The following is a 23,021-nucleotide window of genomic DNA, read 5'->3' as shown; positions in this document are numbered from 1 at the left end:
TTTCTTTCTTTCTTTCTTTCTTTCTTTCTTTCTTTCTTTCTTTCTTTCTTTCTCTCTCTCTCTCTCTCTCTCTCTCTCTCTCTCTCCTTCTCCCTCCCTCCCTCCTCCTTCCATCCCCTCCCTCCCGTCCTGCCTGCATTCCAGAAGAGGGTACCAGATCTCATTATAGATGGTTATGAACCACTATGTGATTGCTGGGAATTGAACTCAGGACATTTGGAAGAGCAGCCAGTGCTCTTAATCTCTGAGCCATCTCTCCAGTTGCTTCCCCCCCCCCTTTGTTTGGTTTTTTTCAAGACAGGGTTTCTCTGTGTAGCCTTGGCTGTTTTGGACTTGATTTGTTGACAGGCTGGCCTTGAATTCACAGAGATCTGCCTGCCTCTGCCTCCCCGAGTTCTGGGGATTTCAGGTGTGTGCCAACCTGAAATCTAAGCTTTTCTTTAATTGAAACTTGCTCTGTACTAGGCTGGTCTTTAACTCAGAAATCTGCTTGCCTCTGTCTCCTGGGATTAAAGGCATGTCTCTATTCCACCTGCCTCACACAAACCTAGAAGGTCTTTGGATGTGATCTTTTGCCAAAGCATCCATGTTTTGAATTAAAAATCCTCTACGAGGTGTCAGTCTTTTTAGGCCTGAACTGTATTAAAAGTAGATTGGCTTTTCACCCATTCTATTTGTGTAAAGATGCCACTACTGTGAATGTGGTGGTCACTGTGAGACTTTAGTTTGTGTTGATAGAATGGGCAAGAGATGAGATTGTCTAGGCCAACAGAATCAATTAGACTTCTTCCTTCTTGAAAATACAAGGGTGATGTCTTCCAGCTGTTGCTGGGTTTGCTTTTGAGGAGCAAACATAGTCTCTACTCTTGGAATGATTGCAGCCTCTAAGCAGAGTGTGAGGCTCAGTAAAGCCTGGTTTCTTAAATGTTTCCACTAGTGACCCCGATTTCCCTTGAGAAGTTTTTACATGACCTTGCACATGTAAGTGTGTAAAACAGTTGTACAAATGGAGCATTAACTGATAATAACAAATCATAGATGTATCTTTAAACACTTCCTTGTTATCCATACACTTATCAGTTATCAGGGATGACTTCAAATAAGATGGATATGCTTGCTTGCTTTTACACAAAAAAATGGAATCTTGGCTGATTATTTGATATTGTGGGATTCAGAGCCCAGCATTGATATTTTAATTTTATAACAGGAAATGCCAAAAAGGCCCCTCATATAAGCAGATGAGTACTGCAAAGTGGCAGAGGTGTGCTGAGGGCCAGTTCAGAAGTTGTTGGGAATTTTGTCCTGAGCCCAAACCAAAATCATCACTTTCCCCCCCATTTCCTAAATGAAACTCAAGTCAGCAACTCAAACAACAGTCAAAAGAAAAAAACCTGTAAAATTTACACATTTATTTTCACGCGTGCGTGCACCGTAGCGCACATGTGGAAGTCAGAAGGCAACATGTGGGAGTTTTTTGTTTCTCTACGAGTCAGACTGGGGCAGTCAAGCTTGATGGTAGCCACACTGACCTGCTGAGCCATCTCCCTGACCCCAGTAAGTCATTCTTTATTCCAGGATTCCAGAAATAGGGAGAACATGTGAACCAGGGGGCTGGGATGGATGGCTTAATTGGTAAAGTGCTTGCCTCAAAAGCATAAGGATGGGGGTTCAATCCTCAGAGCCCACCCTGGTACACACTGTAATTTGAACTCTGGGAGGTGGAGATCGGCAGAATCTTTGCTCACTGACCAGCCAGCCTAGCCTACTTGTGGAGTTCAGGGCAGTGAGAGACCCTGTCTCAAAAAGTAAGGAGGGAGCTGGACAGTTGGCTCAGTGGTTAAGAGCACTGTCTACTCTTCCAGAGGTCCTGAGTTCGATTCCCAACAATCACATGGTGGCTCACAACCATCTATATTGGGATCTGATGCTCTCTTCTAGCATGCAGGTAGAGTGATCATATATGTAAAATAAATAAATTAATTAAAAAAAAGGCAAAGGGGACAGTGCTTGAGAAATGACAGCTGATGTTGCCTGGTCTCCACACACACACACATAGACACTAGTGTGTGTCACACACATACAAATATGTGACTTGGTTCTGTTATAGGATTTTAGACTAGTGACCTTATCTAGTCTGGTGCCCTGCCATTTCCTTGCAAGGACCGAGCAGTTAGAAAGCAGCGTAGCGGAAGCTTCTTCCAAAATGATTTGTGAACCTCAGCTGTTTTCTCCGGGGCAACAGATACAACTCAAGGGTTTGCGGAAGCATGGCGAGTGCCCTTCCACCGCCACCCATCCTCAGCCAAGTAATTTGTATCAAAACCTCTCATACTTTGATTTTCTTGTATGCAAAATGGAGCAATGACAGCAATCTTTCTGCCTCACGGAGATAGGCGTTCCTCGGAGATGAGTGCCATGCCCGCACACTGTTGATACCTACTAGGTCTTATGTTTTCACCAAGTCAGAAAAAGCAACTTTCTCCTTGCATGTATCTAATTGCTGCTTTCTCTTAGATAAGATCTAGGGTTTAATTCTGTGGTTAAAATGGCAGAATGGCATAGTGACCCGGAGTTTGAGATTTCCCAGAAAAGTTTCTCATTCGCTGTGGATGCATCCACCAGAGAAAAAGGTACCGGTGCCAGTCACCTGTAGCTTATCTGAATGGCCACGATCCCATTGTTTGGGAAGATCCTGAGTTCCAGGTTAGCTCGGGTGGCATAGTAAGACCTTATTGCAGAAGAAGATTGATTGTGGAAAGTGACTGCATTCACAGATTTTGTACGGGTTGACTGGTGCGCTGAGAGTTGCTTCCTGCTTTGACCCACTGTTCACTTAATACAAAGCCTGGAGCAACTGGCTTGGGGTCGCCTAGACTCTTATGTCTGGAGTGATTCTGTCTCCATCTTCCGGAATGCACAAGAACAGAGGAATTGCCAGGCTGAGCTAGATGCGGTGCTAGAGACAGACTCAAGTGAATTGGCTGCAAGCCATAGATTCCTGTACTTGAGGGAGGAGAGTGAGGAGGAACCTTGAGGTGCATTTTAGGATGTTAGTCAATCAGAATGGAACAGGTCGTGTATAAGAGTCTGGATTTTTCCACAGACCAATTATTTCCTGTTTTTGCTCAAGATATATCTGAACTCTATGGCCCGAGAGCATCTGACATGGCCAGACTTCCTCTTGGCTCTTTGGTGGCAGGATGAACCCGTTTCCTGACAGCTCCCCTAGCCTCAGTGTCCTGCCTGCCTCCCTCTCTGCCTCACTTACACCTTCACCACCAGGAAGTCTCGTGTCTTGCTTTTCTCAGTGTCCCTAACAATGATCACGTATGATCCAGTGGCCTACATAGAGGTGAAGTTTGGTTCCATAATCACCCTTTCTTGAACTGCTGCTTCAAGGTATGGCCTGTGCTTTCGAGACTCTGGGCCCATTTACAGGCCATGTCTCGTGCTCAGAGAGGATTGCTAGAAATGCGTACTTGAGGTGCTCATGGCCTTAGGGCGGTGTGCGCTGCCCAGTGAGTACTGGGATTAAAGGTGAATGGCATTATGGCCTGGCTTGCTGGCTTCAAATTTGAGATTCCCCAGCTCAGTTTCCAAAGGCATTTGAGGCTTCAGGTGTGAAATCAGGGTGTCAGGGCCTCCGAAAGCCATGGCCAGTATTTCTCCTTGCAGCTCTTGGATTCTGAGATACCCATCTTGGACACTCCATTCCCAAGGATGCAGAGCCCCTGTGTCAACCTCTGCTTTGCTCCCACAGTTGTCTTTTTCTGACTGTCTCAGCTTAATGACCACAGCCCACCCCCTCTCGAGTGATCCTGCCTAACCAGACATGTCAGTGCCCCTGTCCCAAATGTGCTTCCATTGCTTGAGGGCTGTTGAGAGAGCATGTCATACTTCAGCAATGTCCTTCATTCCAGACATCTGGGAGAGCAGTGTTTTGACAGACAGCGTCACTTGGGCTCTGGGGAAAATCACACAGAAGGGGCATCTCTGGCCTGGAAAGACAGAAGGTGTGTGGCTCTGAGAAGCTAGACGGGGTTATGTTAGGCTTCATGAATATATGGATATATTCATATATGTGTGTATATGTACATATATATATATATGGCTGTGTGGTGTCTTCTCTCTGGTGACAAAGGTTCCTCTCATGCTCCTGTCTGTATCTTAAAGCAGCACTCCCGCACTCCCAGCCTTAACTAACCAGCTATCTTATCCATGCAGACAGCGCTAGAGGAGGGTACAGAAGATGCGGGAAGAGCTGATCATGCTTTAAGTGAAGGTTCTGGGTGGTACTGAGGGTGCAGAATTTGTGATTTCATAACACTCTTTTTTCTTTTCTATCCCTTCTACCCTCATTTCCTCCCTCCTCCCTCCCTTCTCCTCTATCCTCATCTTTTTATTTTGTTTTGTTTTTAGGCAAGTCTCTCTGTAACCCTGAGTGGCCTGGAACTCACTATGCTGATCCTGCTGACCACAAAGTCAGTGATCCCTCGCTTCTGCACCTTGAGTGTTAGGATTAAAAAAAAAGGATTGGGGAGGGTAGTGTACCACCACACCAGCTTTGAACACATATCTTAAATTTCTACATTTTTCTGACTGAGAATTGTACAATCCTGGCTGCAAGGTTTCCCAGGGCGGTAAAGGAACCTGGCAGTGTGTTGTCAAGCCTGCAGAGTAAAGGCCTGACTCCCCAAGAAGTGGAGGTTCCTAAAATGCCTTGCTGGGCTTGGCTGCTAGAAGGGAGACCCAGATAGTGCTGACTCATGGGGCTGCCCTGGGGGAGAGAGCTCAGCAGGTCCCTTCCCTGTGCCTCTTGGCAGGCAGGGCTCAGCAGTGGGATTTAGAGACCAGCTTCTTGGGCGGAGGTGGTGGTGGCAAGAGGAAGGGGGGTTATAGCTGTTGACAAATGCTGCCTCTGGCTAATTTGTCCCTGTCTGTTCTGGTGGAGACTTTGGCTGCCTGGAAGGGAGGCTTCTAGGTAGGTGACTGCACAGGCAGCGGCAGCATCCTGTTTAGACACAAGGCCCCAGGCAGGCCTCAGAGGCAGCAACAGCTGGGCTGCTAGCTCATCATCCAGGACTCAGGATCCAAGACCATGAGCAGGGTTAGGAAGTGCCTGGTTCTGTGTGTCTGTTTCTAGCACGAAGTTCCATTCTGCCTGTGTCTGTGATGTCCCTTTCTTTTTCTCTGCTGTTCCTTGACTCTCCAACGTCTCTTTCCTTGTCAGAGTGTTTATTAAGAACAGTTTGTGGTCCCTCTTAGAAAGTAAGGATGATGCCGACTGACATACCTAGGGTGTAACTATGCATTCTACAGAAGTTGTCTAGTGCTGTTGGCAGTTTTTGTTTGTTCTTAGATAACGTCTCCTGTTTCTCCTGCTGGCCTTGAACTCACTGTGTTGCTGAGGTTGACCTGGACCTTCTGATCATTATGCCCCTGCCTCTCAAGGATTGGGATTACAGGGGCGCACCCCCAAACCCAGTAGCATTTTAAAAAATTATTTAAAAAATGATTTTGTATGTATGGGTGTTTGGCCTACATGCATGTCTGTGGACCACTTGCATGCCTAGTACCCAAGAAGATGGGGAGCTCCATGTGGATGCTGGGAATCAAACAAACCTGGGTCCTTTCCAAGAACAGCAAGTACTCTTAACCACTGAACCAACTCTCAGACAAAAAATTTTAAAGGATTTTTTAAATCTATTTTATGTATATGAATGTTTTGTCTGCATGTTCATCTGTACACCAGAAGACAGCATAGGATCCCATGGGACTGCAGTTAGAGAAGTTGTGAGCCACCATGTAGGTGCTGGGAATTGAACTTCAGACCTCTGGAAGAGCAGCCAGTGTTCTTAACCACTGAGCCATCTCTCCAGCCCCCACTTCCAATAGCGTTTTTTTTTTTTTAAAGATTATTTATTATTTATACAGTACTCTGCCTGCATTGTCTGCCTGTACATCAGAAGAGGACATCAGATCTCATTGTGGATGGTTGTGAGTCACCATGTGATTGCTGGGAATTGAACTCAGGACCTTTGGAAAAGCAGATAGTGCTCTTAACCTCTGTGCCATCTCTCTAGCCCTCCAGTAACATTTCTAATCCTTATAGAAAGTATAAGTGTTACCGGAATAGTGATGTAGCCTAGTGTTATACTTGCCTAGCATGCTCAGAGCCCAGAGTCAAGCCTCAGGGTGACTGTGTGTGTGTGTGTGTGTGTGTGTGTGTGTGTGTGCGCGCGTGTGCACACAGTACATCAGTTCTTGGAGACAAGCCTGTTTTGACTGGCCCTGACCGAGACGAGGATGAATGCACCGCATGGGAATCTGGCCTGTGTCTTCCCTTCCCCTGCCCACCCCTCCCCCTGCCCATGTTGCCGTCACCTGTCACAGTGAAGAAGCCGCAGTTAGGCGATTGCAGGCTGTGGAGTGTGCCTGCTCTGTTGCACTTGAGATGCTAGGGGCCTTGAGTTGCTTTTTGGCCCAAGTGACACTTTGAAAATGTTTCTTATTCCAGTGTAGCAAAAACGATGATGGAGACACTACTGTCGTCGTCGTTGAAAAGGACCATTTCATGGATGATTTCTTCCATCAGGTAAATATTTAATGAAGACTTTACCTTTGGCCGCAGTTACCTTATTATAGCAGTGTTTGTAGTCACATGTAAAGCAGCCCACCCTTGCACCTTGGAACTGCATTTTGTCTAATGGTGGACCCTATATCTGACTATGATCCCATGAAGTCATACCGCTGGAGCCATTGTACTCCATGTCACTCCCACAGGGAAGTCACCCAGCCATACTGTCTTCATTGTATCTCTATCAAGATTGACATGTGACCGTATTTTTCCTTGCTTTGATTTTGGACTCTTCCAGGTAATGTCTTACTGTGTGGCCCCGATTAGCTTTGAACTTGGCATCCTCCTGCCTCAGCCTCCTGAGCATGGCTGTTTTTAAAGTTGTTTGAAATATGTAAGTTCTTGGGGACTTTCAGCATCATCACAGTAGTAGTTAATATTGAGATAGCTTCAAGTGACTATTCATGTAGACTGCCTGGGAGGGAGGGCTGCAGGGCATAGGTACCTGGGTGGGTGGTCAGGGCCGTGTTCTTGCTGCTCTCTCTATGACTTAAAACTACAATGTTCCAAGCTGTACTTCCGCCCTTGGGAAGCCAATCACACCTCTGGAGTGATTTTTTTAAAGGGTCCCACAGTGAGACTTGTCGCCTCTCAGGAACCCAGGCTCCTTGGTCCCCGGGAATTAGGAACCCTGGCTTCTAGCTCAATGTCTGGGGAGACCCTTTGCTGTTGGTGTTGGTCACCCATTGTCTTACCTTAGGTTTCATTGCTGTGAAGAGACACCACTACCAAGGCAACTGTTATAAAGGAAAACGTTTATTTGGGCCTGGTTTACAGTTTCAGAAGCTTAGTCCATTATCGTCATGGTGGGAAGCCTGGCAGTGTGCAGGCAGATGTGGTGCTGGACACACTGACAGTTCTACTGTGATCAGAAGGCAGCAGGAGGAGACTGTCTTGTGCACTGGGCGGAGCTTGAGCAAAGGAGGCCTCAAAGCCCACCTCTACAGTGACACACTTCCTCCAACAAGGCTGCCCCTCCTCTAAAAAGGCCACAAGTCCTGATGGTGCCACTCCCCAGGAGCCAAGCATTCCATCACATGAGTCTGTGGGGGCCAAACCTATTCAAACCACCTACCCTTGAAGCAGAGTGCTCATGCTCTGAGACCATTTGCTATGATTGTCTTTAACTGGATTCCCCCAGAAGTACAAGCTGCATTTGCTACAGACTTTATTTCGTAGTTGTCCTTGTGAACTGAGACCTTAGTTAGACAGGGAAGCAAATTTAGCTTCTTAACCCAAGTCCACTGATAGAGAAAGGCTCCAGGCTGTATCCATCACCCAGAATGATGCAGAGGACAGACTTCACTACTGACTGGGGAGGCTTTGGTTCAAGACTAATAAAGCAAGGCCTTAAATGGAGAGAACTTTCCGGAGAAGATAGTTATAATGGGCAGAAGAGACCTTGTGTGGGGCAGCTCTCAGTCTCAGGCTGGATCGGCACCACTGCCACTGTGTACCCTCCTCCTGTGGAGCCTCTTCCCAGGGCACCGGGGCCCATGGCTGCCTTTTCTGGCCGTGGGTTGCCATATAGGTGCTGGGAATGAACCTAGGTCCTCTGGAAGAGCAACCAGTGCTCTAACTGTTGAGCCAGTCCTTCCAGCCCTAAGAACCAGCTTTTATTGTGGTGTTTCCGTGGTCAACATCACTGCACTCCTGAGCACGTGATGTCTGTGCCTCTCCAGTAGCAGTGGTAAGCAAGATGGCCTGAGCCATTGAGCCTAAGAAAGCACTGCTCTGTCCTGCAACAGTGAGTTTCATGTTGCACTTCTCTTTTAATACCTCGATTTTCAGAATGTCTCTGGGCCTTGGGCCATGGTTTCCTGAGTCTCTACCACCCTTCACAAGGGTCACAGTGACACTGAGGTATGTGCCTCTTCACTCCTGTACCCTAGGAAGGTGCAGGCACAGAGTTGTTCAGCGGTGACTTTGGACAAGGACCATACCGCCTCACAGACTAGAAAGCTGATCTCTATATAATGTGCCTCATGTATGTTTTCACTGATCTGAAGGTGTATTCATTAGTTTTGCTGTGATCAATTGCCATGACCAAGATGACTTATGGAGGAAAGATTTACTGGGGCCTACAGTTCCAGAGGCATAAGAGTCCTGGCAGGTAGAGCGGCAGCCGGGCTCCCGGCTTACATTTTAAACAGAGAGAGACTGCTACTGGGAATGGGGTGAGGCTCTGAAACCTAAAAGCCTGCTCCAGTGACATACTTCCTCTGTCAAGGCCACACTTCTAAAACCTACCCAAACACACCATCAGCTGGGTACCAAATATCCAAACGTGCAGCCCCTGTGGAGGACATCACCATCCAAATCACCACCAGAAGGAAAGTACTTTTTTATAAAAACATGTAAAGGTGTGCTTTCCTTTGGCACATGACTGAAGACCAGGGACTTTAAATAACACATACTGTTTCCCAGCTCCAGAGCTGGCTGTCTTCAGGGAGTTGTACAGGTTCAGGTCAAGCTAAGCTCTAAACCAGAGGTTCTCAACCTGTGGGTTGCGATCCCTTTGGCAAACCCCTGTCTCCAATGTCAGGAAGGAGAGGCATTATGGTGAAGATTCGTAGTGACAGCACAATTACAGTTATGAGGTAGCAACGGAAATAATTTTATGGTTGGGGGGTCACCACAACATGACCTGTTAGAAAGGTTGAGAACCACTGATTAATGCTGCAGGGGAATGAGGGCCCACACTGCTTTGGACACTACCTTCCTTGGCTTGTGGCCTCTCCAACCTGAAAGCTCAGTACCCATTCCTCTCCATAATGCCTCCCCTTCCTGACATTATTCCTTTAGTCTCTTGTTGTGTAGGGACCAGCTAGCTCACCCAAGGTCTTAGCTAGGGTTTCTATTGCTGTGAAGAGACAACATGATCATAGCAACCTTACAAAGGAAAATGTTTGATTGGGGCTGTACAGCTTCCGAGGTTTAGTCCATTGTTGTCATAGCAGGAAGCATGGTGGCACACAGGCAGACATGGTTGCTGAGAGTTCTACATCTGGATCTACTGGCAGCAGGAAGAAAGTGACACTGAACGTTTGAAAGCTCAGAGCTCACCCCAGTGACACACTCCTCCAACAAAGCCACAGGTCCTAACCCTTTCAAATAGTGCCACTCCCTGTGAGCCTATGGAGGCCATTTTCACTGAAGCCACCACAGCCAGGATAACTTCGCAGCGCAAGTCTTATACCTATAAAATCCTTTTTTGCCATGGCAATGTCAGCATGTGAACATGAGTTGCAGTGTATGATGGCTATAATTATGTAATTATTTTAAGATGAAGGAAGGAGGAGAAACTGGTGGTGCTCCTCCTGCCTTCGCTGTCACACAGTTTCCTCTCCCAGGTGGAGGAGATTCGGAGCAGCATAGCCAGAATTGCTCAGTACGTGGAAGACGTAAAGAAAAACCACAGCATCATCCTTTCTGCTCCAAACCCAGAAGGAAGTAAGTCCGCCGCCTGTCTGTCTGTCTGTCTTCCAATTTTCTCTTAGGGCTCAGTATGCTCATGCAGGTGACCATACCTAGGCCCCCTGGTACTCCAGGAAGTCTTTTTTTTTTCCTTTTGGCCTTCCTTCCTTCCTTTTTTCCTTCCTTCCTTCCTTCCTTCCTTTCCATATGATTTTTTTTAAAGATTCATTTATTTCTTATGTATGCAATGTTTTGTCTGCATGTACACCTGCATACCAGAAGAGGGCAGCAGATCTCATTATAGATGGTTATGAGCCACCATGTGATTGGTGGGAATTGAACTCAGGACCTCTGAGACGTTCCTCCAGCCTTTTTTTTTTTTTTTTCCCCTTTTCCTTTCCCCTTTCCTTTCCTTTTCCTTTTCCTTTCCTTTCCTTTTCATTTTTTTCCTTTGCTTTTTTCCTTTTTCCTTTCCTTTTTCTCCTTTTTCCTTCCCTTTCCTTTTTCCTTCCTTTTCCTTTTCCCTTTTCCCTTTTTCCCTTTCCCTTTTTTCCCTTTTCCCTTCTTTTTCCCTTTCCCCCTTTTCCCTTTCCTTCTTTCCTCTCCTTTCCTTTTTTCTTTTTCCTTTCCTCTTTCCTTTCCTTTCCTCTCTCTCTCTCTTTCTCTTTTCCTGTTTTTTTTTTTTGTTGTTTGTTTGTTTGTTTGTTTTTTGAGACAGGGTTTCCTGTGTAGCTCTGGCTGTCATGGAACTCACTCTGTAGACCAGGCTGGCCTCAAACTCAGAGATCTGCCTATCTCTGGAGTTCTGGAATTAAAGCTATATGTCACCACTGCCCAGCTCTAGGGTGTCTTCATGGTGTTTGAAGGCCCCTACAGAGTCCCGCTGGGGACCACCGCTAGGCAAGATTCAAGGATATGTGACTGTGTCTGGTGGAACTCTGGCCATGACAGTGGTCCACCAGAGGTCTGCCCTGTGCCCACAGTTGAGGGGTGGTGGATCTTGTGTTTCGGGACATTAACCACAGTGATTTGGAAAGCAGTGGTTGCTTGCTGGAGCTGGGTTAGTAATGGAAGCCGGGAGGAGAGTCTGAGTCTGGATGCCAGCTGTGTGGTGTGTGCTCACAGAGATGGGGGACTGGGCTCAGAGGGCATCTCAGAGCAATTTAAATTCCCATTTCCCTGTGGCTTAGGGTATCTGAACAGTCTTTGTAAATCCCAGCTCTGCTTAGAAATGTTGAATGCCTTTGTTTAGAAACTTTCAGTGATGGCTATCACTTACAGAAAAAACTGGAAACTGAGGCCTGTGCGGCCTTCCCCAGTGTCTGGTCAGGTCCACATTTCTGTTACTTAGACCAGCTCTCTCCCCTTTGGCCACTCCACTGTCCTAAAGGAGCTTATCTGCCTGTTTTCTGGCTGCATGTTCTGCTTCCTCCCAGGAGCCTCAGAAGTGCTCTGGTTTCTGGCATCACTGGGGTTTTATAGGGCCTCCTTCATGTCTGTCAGGCTCCGGTGTGCTTCAGCCCCTTGGGAGTTTTTGTTTTGTTTTGTTTTTTGTTTTTTGGTGTTACTACTGGCTTTATTTATTTATTTGTTTTACTACTGGCTTTATTAAATTTGTTCTTACAGATGTTTATGAAGTCAGAGGCCCCTTCTTTCCCAAGCAGCAAATTCTAAGTTAATGAGCATGCCTGGGTGGAATGCAGGAGACAGGAGAAAGAAAGGCCCGGCCACCAGCCGAGGTCCTGGGTTTCCTGTTTGCATTCTCCCCAGTGGCTCACCCAGCCAGCTCCCTTGGGAGTTTTAATGATGTCACATCAGATTACAAGAAAGACCCTGGCTGGGTTCCCCAAGAGCCTCTTTAGATGCTGTGGGACTATCATTGTCAGTTAGCTGCAGCAGGTGACCTTTCACCCTGAGAACAGCTGGGCCACCAGAGTTGCTTTTCAAGGTCTAGGCCCAGGTTTGCTGTAGAGTGGTATGCATGGTGTCTCCGAGGTAGCAACAAGGACTGGGAAGGTGTCGACAGCAGAAGGGACCTCTGGTGCCAGGGCAGGCTTCTTCCTGGGTGTGGCCATGTGCACTCCCTGTCCTGGTGACTGTTTAGCACTGGAGTCAGCTGTTTATCCCTTGATTGGGGTGAGCCTGCAATTCTGGCTCCCCACTATGTGTGTTAATCATGCAGTTCAGGGACTGTCAGGAGCTGCTCTGAGCATGGCAGTGGTGGCTGGGGGCACACCCAGGGAGGCACTGGGGAAAGCAGGCTGGGTGCTTCCCTGCTTGGCCTGCATGCGTGCATGTGCAAGGGGCCAGTGTTCCATCTCAAATGCTTTGTTTTAACCTTTTGAAGAAATAAAAGAAGAGCTGGAAGACCTGAACAAAGAGATCAAGAAAACTGCTAACAGGATTCGAGGCAGGCTGAAGTGTAAGTCTGCTTCTTGGGTACTGGTGGGGTGTGGATGTTGGTGCCTTTCCCTTAGAGTTTCGTTACTCTTAACATTTCCCAAAATGGAAACTGAGACTACTTCTCAGTAGGTTGAATATCCATATCCCATGAACATGGGATACGCCTCACTGTGGCTCTGCTGGTGACGCTGGGCAGGTGTTTGAGAAAGAGAGAATAGCCTTTATAGTGGCTTGCCAAGCTCCCAAGTAGGTCTCTTGGCTGAAATCTACTTTCCATCTGCCAGCAGCTCAGCCGAGTTCATGGTACTCTGCTCAGCATGACCCCTGGCCTGGGGGAGGGTGGTGGCTCTTTGCACAGTCCTTAACCAGAAGTCGCTGTCCTTGATCTGTGAGGAAGACACACGTTTAGCTCGCAGAGACACATCAAAAGGAACAAACCTCATCTCTGCACATCACGCCCCCTTTTTGGGGCAGCGACTCCATGGTGACAGACACATTGCCCACGTTCCAGTGTACTCCTGGAAGGTGTGCACCTTAAAAACAATGTTGTTCCTCGGAGCACAACTGTTTCATGTGCGATTCAGACTCATCACAGTGACTGAATGTTTAAAAACACATGGCACACCCCAAACACGTACACCAAATACAAACACAAATGCACACACACATGCAAAAAACCAGAGCAACAGGGAGACAAACGTGGGTACACAAACAAGCAGACACATACATGAATGCAAACACACAAGGCCCATCCATAGTCACATACCTGTGGGAGTATTTGTGCATGGTTTTGTTTCCTGTGTGTTTTTCTGTATGATTGTGTTTATGGTTTTGATGTGTAAGCATTCATACACAAAATGTGTTTTGCATGTCCATCTACTTGTCCACCAAGTGTCCACGTGTGTGCACACAGTGTCATATGGTGGCTAGTCGTCAGAGGTTCCTTTTCAGAGCTCACCTATTCTTCAGTTTTATGGGGAAAGTTGAGGATGACCCTGAGACTGATGTCATACCTGGGTGACCTTGTCCTGCTTCCTTCCAGCTATCGAGCAGAGTTGTGATCAGGATCAGAGCGGGAACCGAACATCAGTGGATCTGAGGATACGAAGGACTCAGGTAAGCCTCCCAGCTCTGTCAGACTGAAGTGATGTGGAAGAATTTCACTTTGTTTAAATTCAGAGATTTTTTTTTTTTAATTGTGCTGGGAATCAGAGCCGGTACCCTAACATGCTCAGCAAGAGCTTTGTCACTGAGCAACGTCTGAGCACACTTGTTTCATCTTGAGGGTCATTTCTGCCCTCGCTCTCTGCACATGGGTTGTGTCTCAGCTGCCCACATGGTCTGTGCCACAGAACAGAGGGCCAGCCAAATCATCTACATGTTAGTGGTTTGCTTTTAGTCATTGACTGTCAACCTTCCTAATGCTGCGACCCTTTGATACAGTTCCTCATGTTGTGGTGACCCCAATCATGAAATTATTCTCATTGCTACGCTACTTAGTATCTGATATGTAGCAGATCTGATATGACCCCAAGCAGGTTGTAACTCAAAGGTTGAGAACCACTGGTCCTAACTCTTGAGGGTTTATGGTTGAAACCTGGGAAGTTCAGCTCTGCTTGTCCAAGCCTGCCAGTTCAGGGCAGTCCCTGTACCTCCTGAGTGGATTTAACCTCTAATACTGCCCACCCTCTAGAGGTCAACTGATCTCCCTATATCCCAGCTTATTTGTTGTTGTTGTTGGTGGTGGTGTTTTGCTCTTTGAGATGGTGTTGCACTATGTAACCCTGGCTGGCCTGGAACCTGCTATATAGACCAGGGTGATCTTGAACTCACAGAGATCCACTTAGCTCCTCCTGAGTAGTGGAATTAAAGGTATGAGCCACCAGGCAATGCGGCTTCCGTTGCTGCTTTTGCTCTTATTTTCTTCTGGAATGGAGAAATGGTCCGAGCTTCTTCGTTTTACCTCGTTCAAAGAGTAACACTGTGTTTTCCATGCTCTAGCACTCAGTGCTGTCGCGGAAATTTGTGGATGTCATGACAGAATACAATGAAGCACAGATCCTTTTTCGGGAGCGAAGCAAAGGTCGCATCCAGCGCCAGCTAGAGATCAGTGAGTAGGGAGCATGTGGGAGACATACTTCATGGAACCTCCCCATCAGATGAACGCTCTCACCTCCCTTTTCTAGTGCCTGTGCCTAGAGTCAGCCGGATGCGTTATGTGCCGTCGGCTTCAGAGTTCTGAGTGAGGGGCTGTAAGCCACTCGGACCTGTTGGCGCTTTTCTTTCAGTCGCATATGGAAAGCTTGCCTTCCTGATTTCTTCAGGCATTTCTGTGTCCCTCGGCCCCTTCTACCCAGCTGGGAGGTGACCTCCCATGTGTTCACTCACTGGTTTGTCACATGCCACCTTCAGCTTAACTCCCTCTGGCCAGAAGCTCATGTCAAGCCTGTAGGAGAACACAGCTGCTGCTCTATAACACAAGGGTGGGTTTGTGACCCGTTGCAGTCACATTTCTGCCACATTAACCTGCCCAGGAAAGTGCCTTAGAAAGGGCAACGAAATAATGCGGACAACATTAATGGCTCAAGTAAGTTTTTGTGAGGCCCTGTCTTAGTGTTTTATTGCTGTGAAGAGACACTGTGACTACAGCAACTCCTACAAAGGACAGCATTTAATTGGGCTGTTTTACCCTTCAGAGTTTTTGTTCATTGTTGTCACGGCAGGAAGCATGGTGGCACACAGGCAGACATGGTGCTAGAGTGGTAGTGGAGAGTTCTATATGTGGATCCACAGGCAGCAGGAAGAGAGTGACACCGGGCCTGGCTTGAGCATCTGAGCCCTCAAAGCCTACCCCAGTGGCTTGTCTCCTCCACCAAGGCCACACCCACTCCAACAAGGTCACACCTGAATAGTGCCACTCCTCATGGGCCTGTGGCATGCCCTTAGTTGACCAGCCCTGACTGTTGAGCCATGCTGTGTCCTCAATGCAGTTCCCTTTGTCTGTTGTCCTTCAGCTGGGAGGACCACTACTGACGATGAGCTGGAGGAGATGCTGGAGAGCGGGAAGCCTTCCGTCTTCATCTCGGATGTGAGTGCCACAGCTGAGCATCACACACTTCCCCAGAAGGGCCAGTCTGGAGTTAGTAACACTTTTCCTTTTACCTCCCGAAGATCATATCAGATTCACAGATTACTAGGCAAGCCCTCAACGAGATCGAGTCCCGCCACAAAGACATCATGAAGCTGGAGACCAGCATCCGAGAGCTGCACGAGATGTTCATGGACATGGCCATGTTTGTGGAGACTCAGGTAATGAGGCGTCTTCCACATAGAGCTTCATGCTCAGCCTGCTCTGGCCAAGGAAGCCATAGCTCGGTGTCCAACCTCAAAATTCAGAAATTGGTTGCTGTGTGAATGATGAACTGAAACACAAGTGTACACTTCCTCATGGGTTAGTTACAGGAGCCACTGACAGGCTACCTACTTCCGACAGCCACAGGCAACCAATGTCATGTTTGTTCTTGGAGAATAATGAAATCTTCCAACATCTGTGGTGGACTTTAGGTTAGAATAAAAGGATATACAGAGGAAACCTTACTTTAGCCATGAATATGTGTGAGTGTAAATATATGTGGCCACACATCATGTGACCTCAGCTTCCTGTAACATGGTTCCCAGAGGAAGCAGGTGGCCAAGCCAAGCACCATGAAAACAGCAGAACTGGTGTGTGGGGCAGCAGGGCATTTGTCTTCCAGTCTTGGGGCCGCTTTCCACAGGAGTGACCGAGCAAGGATTGGGACAGTGCCTAAAGGCTATCCTCGGGGGGTAAAATCAGAGGGACTGGCCAGAGCCAACACTCACTCTATGGTGGTCTCACCTGCCCTGCAGCTCTAACAGGGAGGATCAGAGAGTGTGTGCAGGTATAAAGACATCAAGTTGTGTGTGCACATGTGTGATTGTTCATAGTGACTCAATTGCAGTGGGAATCAGCAGAGAATGAACTAGTCTTTTTTTTTTTTTTTAAGATCTATTTACTTATTATTTATACAGTGTTCCGCCTGCAAGTGTGCATGTATACCAAAAAAGAACACCAGATCTCATCATAGATGGTTGTAAGCCACCATGCGGTTGCTAGGAATTGAACTCAAGACCTCTGGAAAAACAGCTAGTGCTCTTAATCTCTGGGCCATTTCATCAGCCTAAGGCTGAACTAGTTTCCCCAGGGTGTTCAGATCCCTCAGGAGAGTCTGGGGCAGGCTAGAGTGTGGCTGGCCTCCAGCAAGACAAGCCTTTGCTCCTCGCCCCTTCCTAAGGCGGCTGTCAGTGTGCTTTGCCGACAGCTGGTGATGTTGTGGGACCCCCTGGGTCCCACTTGCCCTGCCAGCATTGTAAAGAATGGTGTTTATTCTGGTGACCCTTACCATAAACATGTGGAAGTCTTACGCACCACACACCTGTGGAAGTACTAACAGGTAGGTGGAGGCCAAGACAGGCACTGCTGGGTTGGAATTGGGTCCCTGTGGGCAGGGGTCGGGTACTGATGGTCAGGGGCGGACATGTGTGGTTTTCTTTGATCTGGGATGGACCAGTCACCACTAGGTCTAAGAACTGAGGAGTGGGGTATCTGTGACTTCCCAGGAAGGCCTGGAAGGAAAGTCTCTGTGTGATAAGACAGTAGGTTGATTTTGAAACCACAAAGCTTTGTAATAGCTCAGGCTTTGTTACTCCATACCTAGCGTGTAGTATGAAGCATCATTAGGCAAGCCACCATTTGTGGCTTTACCGCCCCTTTAGAAGCCTGTCATTGTGTTACACTGATAATCCAGAAACAGGACTTACCAGTGCCTTCGTTTGTAAGTGATAAGTTACCTGTCCATCCTTCTCCAATGCTTTGCTATTGGCTGCCACAACTTTGTCTCCTCCTGGACGGCCAGGATGCAGGTAATGTGCCCGTCCCCAACACACCATCAAGTCTCTTTCATTTCCATCTTTGAACATCAGTTCATTGTCATCCCAAGGCTGTACTTAGTTTGCTGATACTGTAAAGGCAAACAGTGGTGATTTTCTGAGTGTTAGAAAAGACATCATCCTTGGCGTGTGGAATGTTTTACCCAGGGTAAAACATGAGACCAACCTGAGCTTGCGGCCCTCCCTTCACCACATATCCATGAAGAGCTTACCTGGCGGGTCATATGTCATCTGTGGATGGTCACTGTTGCTGCCACCCCTTTCAGCTGCTTCTAAAACATGCATAGAATTGAATTGCTTTTGCTAGCACATGCACACCAGCCCTGCCCTCCTGTGTGACCAGGAGGGGCCCTGTTTCCATCCCTCCCTCTCATGCTGGCCTTACATGAGAGCTGTCCCAGGAGACATGGCAGAGTTCTTTGGAGTGTGTTGAGTTCAGAACTTGTTTTCAGGGTGAAATGGTCAACAACATTGAGAGAAATGTGATGAACGCTGTAGACTACGTTGAACATGCCAAGGAAGAAACCAAGAAAGCCATCAAATACCATAGCAAAGCCAGGCGGGTGAGTTGCTCCACTCAGGACTGAGCCCTGGGGTGCTGGCTCTTCCTCTCTGCTTCTAGCCACGGAAGGAGCAAGATGCCTTTATTATGCTTTATTTTAAAATCAAAGTAATTCTTCTCATCAAAATTTCCCAAGTTGATTGGCTTATTTGTATGTCAACCATTTCGTGTTGTAAGTAATTAAAATCCTCAGAATCTCAACTCAGGACGAGCTTCCCTTTTTTGAGCTCTGTCCCATCTGACATCTGGAGGGAAGAACAAGCTGATGGAATTCGGATTCCCTGTAAAAATCACTGGGGACCCATTGTATATGAGAGCCATTCGCTCTGTCAGGTAAACCAGCTGGCTGAGGCTGTGAGTAGGCCCAGTGCCTTGAGTAGGCTCCAGGAGGCAGTCTCAAAGGCAGACATCCCTTTGCTTAGGTGTCTTGCACCCAGACTGTTCCAAGGCAGTTTCAGAGCACTGACTGTTACTGGTGCAGAATTCTGGACTTACTCTGCTAACTTAAGTATTTCCCATAACATATCTGAAGCTTGAGAGAGTTTGGGTTCCACGCTGGCTGCCTGCAGAGGGGCCAAGGATGATGTCTGCTTAGCAATGAGTCACAGCACCTTTGTCTAAATCTTCAGATTTAGACACAAGAGTATGCAAGCTCTTCCACGACAGCTGAGGGCATGCAAACGGCATCACTGCCTGCTGCAAGCGGGAGGCAGAAGCGAGCTGGGTTTCCCCATCAGAGCTCTGATTTCAGGGGCTCCTCGGAAAGGGTCCTGTGTTTCAGTCCAGCCAAAACTGGTATGAGCCTGTCATGTACCCAGGCAAAAGCTAGTGTTACCGGCTTACATAGCAGGCTGACTCTGAGAGGCCTGACCTCATAGATCGAGACACTCTGGGAAGTAAAGATTGCTGTAGGCTCCAGAAGACGGCCTGCAACTTAGAGTTCAAAATGAGTTCTGGCAATTGCTTCGCTCCCAATGTAGGATGCCCTTGACCGTGGCAGTGTGCAATCAGCATGGTGTAATCAGCCTGCTTTTCTTTGACAGAAAAAGTGGATAATTGCTGCTGTGGTGGTAGCTGTCATTGCTGTCCTGGCTCTAATCATTGGCTTGTCGGTTGGCAAATGATTGCGTAGATGGCGCAGGGTGCTTGCCTCTCCCTCAGGGTGGCAGTAAGTGACTAATCAGCTAATTTACTCATTAACCTTTTCAATCAGCCAGTGGTGTTGTTTGCCCAGTGTTAATATACTTAAAAGTCACAGGGGCTTGTCCACCGGGTGCTTCGTGTCTTAGTGGCCTCTGTTTACTGAGGTGACACCGGCTGAGAGGCCACTCAGCTGTGCACAAGGTGTCCACTGCCCCACAGAGCCTGTCCCCAGGGAAAACTAATATAAAAATTTCAGTTTAGTTCCCACATCGCAACTTCCAGAATAATGGCAACAACTGAAAATAACTATAAGATGCTCTCTAATTGCTCAGTGCACAGTGGCACTGAGAGAATGGGGGCAACAGCAAAAGGCCAAACCCTTCTCAGCATCTCTTAATTAGAAAGCAAACCCCTACTCAAATGAAAACCCTAATATTTAATTAGCTGCCTGCTAATTCTGTGTGACCCTGAATGTCATAATGCCAGTCTGGAAAGTCTTGCTTTGTTGTTCATGGGCCTCACTCCCCTGAATGTTAGTGATTCCCCACCCCGTACTGGGTCATCCTTGTGAACACTGACAGTCAGTGGTGGTTCTCTCCTTCTCCTTCTCCTTCTCCTTCTCCTTCTCCTTCTCCTTCTCCTCCTCCTCCTCCTCCTCCTCCTCCTCATTCTCCTTCTTTTTCCTCCTCCTCCTCCTCCTCCTATTCTTCTTCTTCTCTTCCTCCTCCTCCTTCTTCTTTTCTTCTTTTTTCTTTTTCTTTTTCCTTATTCTTCTTTGTCCTGGACTCACTTTGTAGACCAGGCTGGCCTCAAACTCACAAAGATCCACCTGCCTCTGCCTCCCTGAGTGCTGGGGTTATAGGCATGTGTCACCACATCTGGCTCAGTGGTGCTTCTTAACAAGAATTTTTCAACTGTGGCAGAAAGGAGGTTCTCCCAATCTGCAGTCCTTACTGCTTTTGCACCCATGAAGCTTCTCTAATGATCGGGGCACTTGCCTGGTATGGCTGCTATCAGTAGGAGCCGAGCTCTTGTGGTCAGTGCAGGCCATGGAGTTGCACAGAGAGCATCCATCCTGGGGCAAGAAGGACTTGCAGCCCCATGTCTGTTGGACAGGAAGTTTATACAGCTTTCCTGATGCTGTTCTCTTAGTCTGCTGCAAAAGATGACTGATTTTTCTCTTCTAAAAATGGTATTTTTCAATATTGTCATTAGTCTTCGTAAAACCAGGCCTTTTTTTGCCCCCTGTAGCACAGCAAGGTCAGTTGAATATGGCCACAGAAGTCCGATGGTGGCTCTCAGCATGATCGGGGAAGCACTTGCTTTTTGTGGGTGTCCATCAGCTCTTCTTGCTAGGACCTGGGAGAGCAGGTGTGATTCTTTACCCTGGGCCAGCTGGCTATTTGCATATAACACACACAGGCATGCAAGCACACGCACACTTAGGCACACACACACACACACACACACACACATACAGCACACATTTCCACTCCTTCCTTCCTTCCTTCCTTCCTTCCTTCCTTCCTTCCTTCCTTCCTTCCTTCCTTTCTCCCTCCCTCCCTCCTTTCCTCCCTCCCTTCCTCCTTCCATTCCTTCATTCCTTCCTCCCTTCATTCCTCCCTCCCTTCATTAATGAGACTAGACCAGACAGCTGGGCCCTGTCTAGAAAGGTGGTTTTCTGTTCCTCCTCTCACCTGAGCCTGTTTCCTAATGATGGAAAAATGTGTTAGGCAGCAGGACATTGTGGGGACAGTGCTTGTTTTGTTTTTGTTTTTTGTTTTTTTCCTGCATAGCAGACTCCTGTCTCTTTTCTTGCAGAAGGTGATGTTCATCCTCATTTGTGTAGTCACTTTGCTTGTGATCCTCGGAATTATCTTAGCAACAGCATTGTTATAGCAACCGCACCCCAAGAGCTCTCTGTCGTCAGGGACTCAACCGCACCTGCAGCAGAGTCAGTGTCCTGCCCTTCCACATGGGAACCTCAGACCCCAGAGCTCGTGCCGAGTGCTGAGGTTTTCACTGGTGATGAAGAATAAAGCACTTCGGAGGTTTTGTACCACGAAACACCATGAGCTGAGTGGCTGCAGCATGCCAGCCCAGATAGCCTCGATCTCTCTGAAGGACACCACAGAGATTTCACAATGGTGGCCTTGTCTTGGCAGCCTTGAAATAGGAATGATTGAAAAGAAAATCTAACTTTTATAAAAATGTCAGTGTTAAAAATGTGCATGCAGTTTAATTAGGGTGTGCTCCGAGCTCTCAGCAGACAGCGCTCACGAAGAGACTTTGTACGGGCCTGATTTCTGTTCATGTCTTGCTTGCAGAATCATCACAGAACTATTTTGTAAGGTATCTGTAATTTTAAATATCTATAAGTTAAATTCCTTAATATATTAACATCAACCCCCTCCCCCTTCTAAGCTAGACACTGCCTTGTGAAGGACAATGGGCCAGCCCTAGGCAGCTGTGTACAGGTTCTGTTGTCACTGAAACACAGCCTCGCAGCCCCTCAGGGCCCTCCTTCAGTGCCTTCTGGTGACCCTGACCCAGGAAGTGTAAGGATCTGAAAAGTTGATTGTTGTTAGCTCATTTCTACCTGCTTCACTGCAGAGGTGACAAGCAGTCACGCGCTGCGCTCCTGTCATACTCTTCCTTGTTCACTCATGCCCGTGGAGTCTTCAAGGCAAGATGATGACGGAACCAAGACTTGGTGCTCACTAAACTCAGTGGAATTGCCCCAGGTGCAAAGCCATTCTTGGACAGCATCTGAAGGACCAGATTGTCATTGTCAATTGAACACCTGCTCGTGCCCAGAGTTCCTAGAAAACTATGATGTATGGTATAAAGATGTGGCTGGTGAACACTGTGAATAAGGTGGCCCAGTGACTGCATATCTGTTGAGCCTGAGTATGTGAAAGTCACCAAGCCTAGTGAATTCTGCCGACTGCTGCATGTATGTATGAATGTGCACTCTATCCCAGCCTCACTTGATCTGATCTGATATAGCCTGTGTGAGAGATACTCAACTGTCTAGAAACCATCAACCTTAGAGTGGTGCCTGTCACTCATTCACCTGCTCATACCTTCCAGCCTGACACCCCCTGTGCCGAGAGCTACTGCAGGAGGCTGGGCTGTGTGTCCTGGTCCAGAGCTAGCCTAGGATGAAGACACTCCTGCCTGGAAGCTCCTGCTTCCTGTCTGAAAGCACTCTGAAAGCGCTGAAGAGGAAGTCGTGCTTGTGCAGCCCCCACACTCCACTTCAGTGCTGTCGGATTTAGCTGCAGAGGACCCTCACACCAGCGAGGTCCCCACCACTCGTGTCCAGGTCTCCGAGTTCAGCCTGAGTCCTTGGCCTGCAATGTCTTCATCTCTGCTCAGGTGGCCTCTTGACCAGGTGGCTGGGTCTGGTCTTCTAGTGAAGCAGGGTTGTGTGGGTGAGTGAGTCAGCTCTCAGGATGTTTCTATGCTGACTTCATAGCCTGTTTAAAAATAACATTTACAGATTCTCTTGTTACTTTTTCCAACAGTTTCTTCAAACATTTTGTGTTTACATTAAAAAGTTCTCAGAGATGCAAACGAGAAGTGTTGTCTGCCTCATCATTATAGAAGGGCTTCTGGGGAGATCACCCTTGCATAAGACCCTGTTGTGTGATACTTTCTGTGGAGACTCACCCCAGATAGGAAGCCAACCATAGACCCTCCGTGTAGCTCTGTCTTTCAGACAGGACATGGCAGTCACTTCCGGGGCAGAGCAGCTGAGCCATCATAAGATGAGGCCTGCTAGCTGGGGCACAGGCCGCCTGGGGCCCAGCGCTCTGAGGTGGTGTAGCTGCCTGTACACTGCCCAGGAAGTGCTCTGTGGTGCAGCTTTCCCCAAGCCTTCACATA

At 47.8% G+C, this 23,021-nt stretch overlaps 1 protein-coding gene across 2 annotated transcripts in view; it reads left to right on the top strand.

The window, feature by feature from the left end:
- The window catches only part of Stx2 (syntaxin 2), a 26,949-nt gene extending 4,240 nt beyond the window's left edge, over window positions 1–22,709 (top strand). The window contains exons 2-11 of one of the 2 annotated variants that reach the window (XM_055606360.1): window positions 6,518–6,595; window positions 9,991–10,090; window positions 12,402–12,476; window positions 13,500–13,573; window positions 14,459–14,567; window positions 15,472–15,545; window positions 15,629–15,766; window positions 17,878–17,988; window positions 19,031–19,155; window positions 20,952–21,026. In XM_055606360.1, the coding sequence (XP_055462335.1) occupies window positions 6,518–6,595; window positions 9,991–10,090; window positions 12,402–12,476; window positions 13,500–13,573; window positions 14,459–14,567; window positions 15,472–15,545; window positions 15,629–15,766; window positions 17,878–17,988; window positions 19,031–19,111 (840 nt within the window). In that variant the 3' untranslated portion in view covers window positions 19,112–19,155; window positions 20,952–21,026. Of the gene's footprint in view, window positions 1–6,517; window positions 6,596–9,990; window positions 10,091–12,401; window positions 12,477–13,499; window positions 13,574–14,458; window positions 14,568–15,471; window positions 15,546–15,628; window positions 15,767–17,877; window positions 17,989–19,030; window positions 19,156–20,951 lie in introns of both variants that reach the window. The other variant, XM_055606361.1, reaches the window with a different exon arrangement.
- Window positions 22,710–23,021: the final 312 nt, after the last annotated feature.

Source organism: Psammomys obesus, unplaced genomic scaffold, assembly GCF_907164565.1.
Source record: "Psammomys obesus unplaced genomic scaffold, mPsaObe1.curated_primary_1811, whole genome shotgun sequence".
Lineage (NCBI taxonomy): Eukaryota > Metazoa > Chordata > Mammalia > Rodentia > Muridae > Psammomys > Psammomys obesus.
This window is presented reverse-complemented; position numbering and strand designations above follow the sequence as displayed.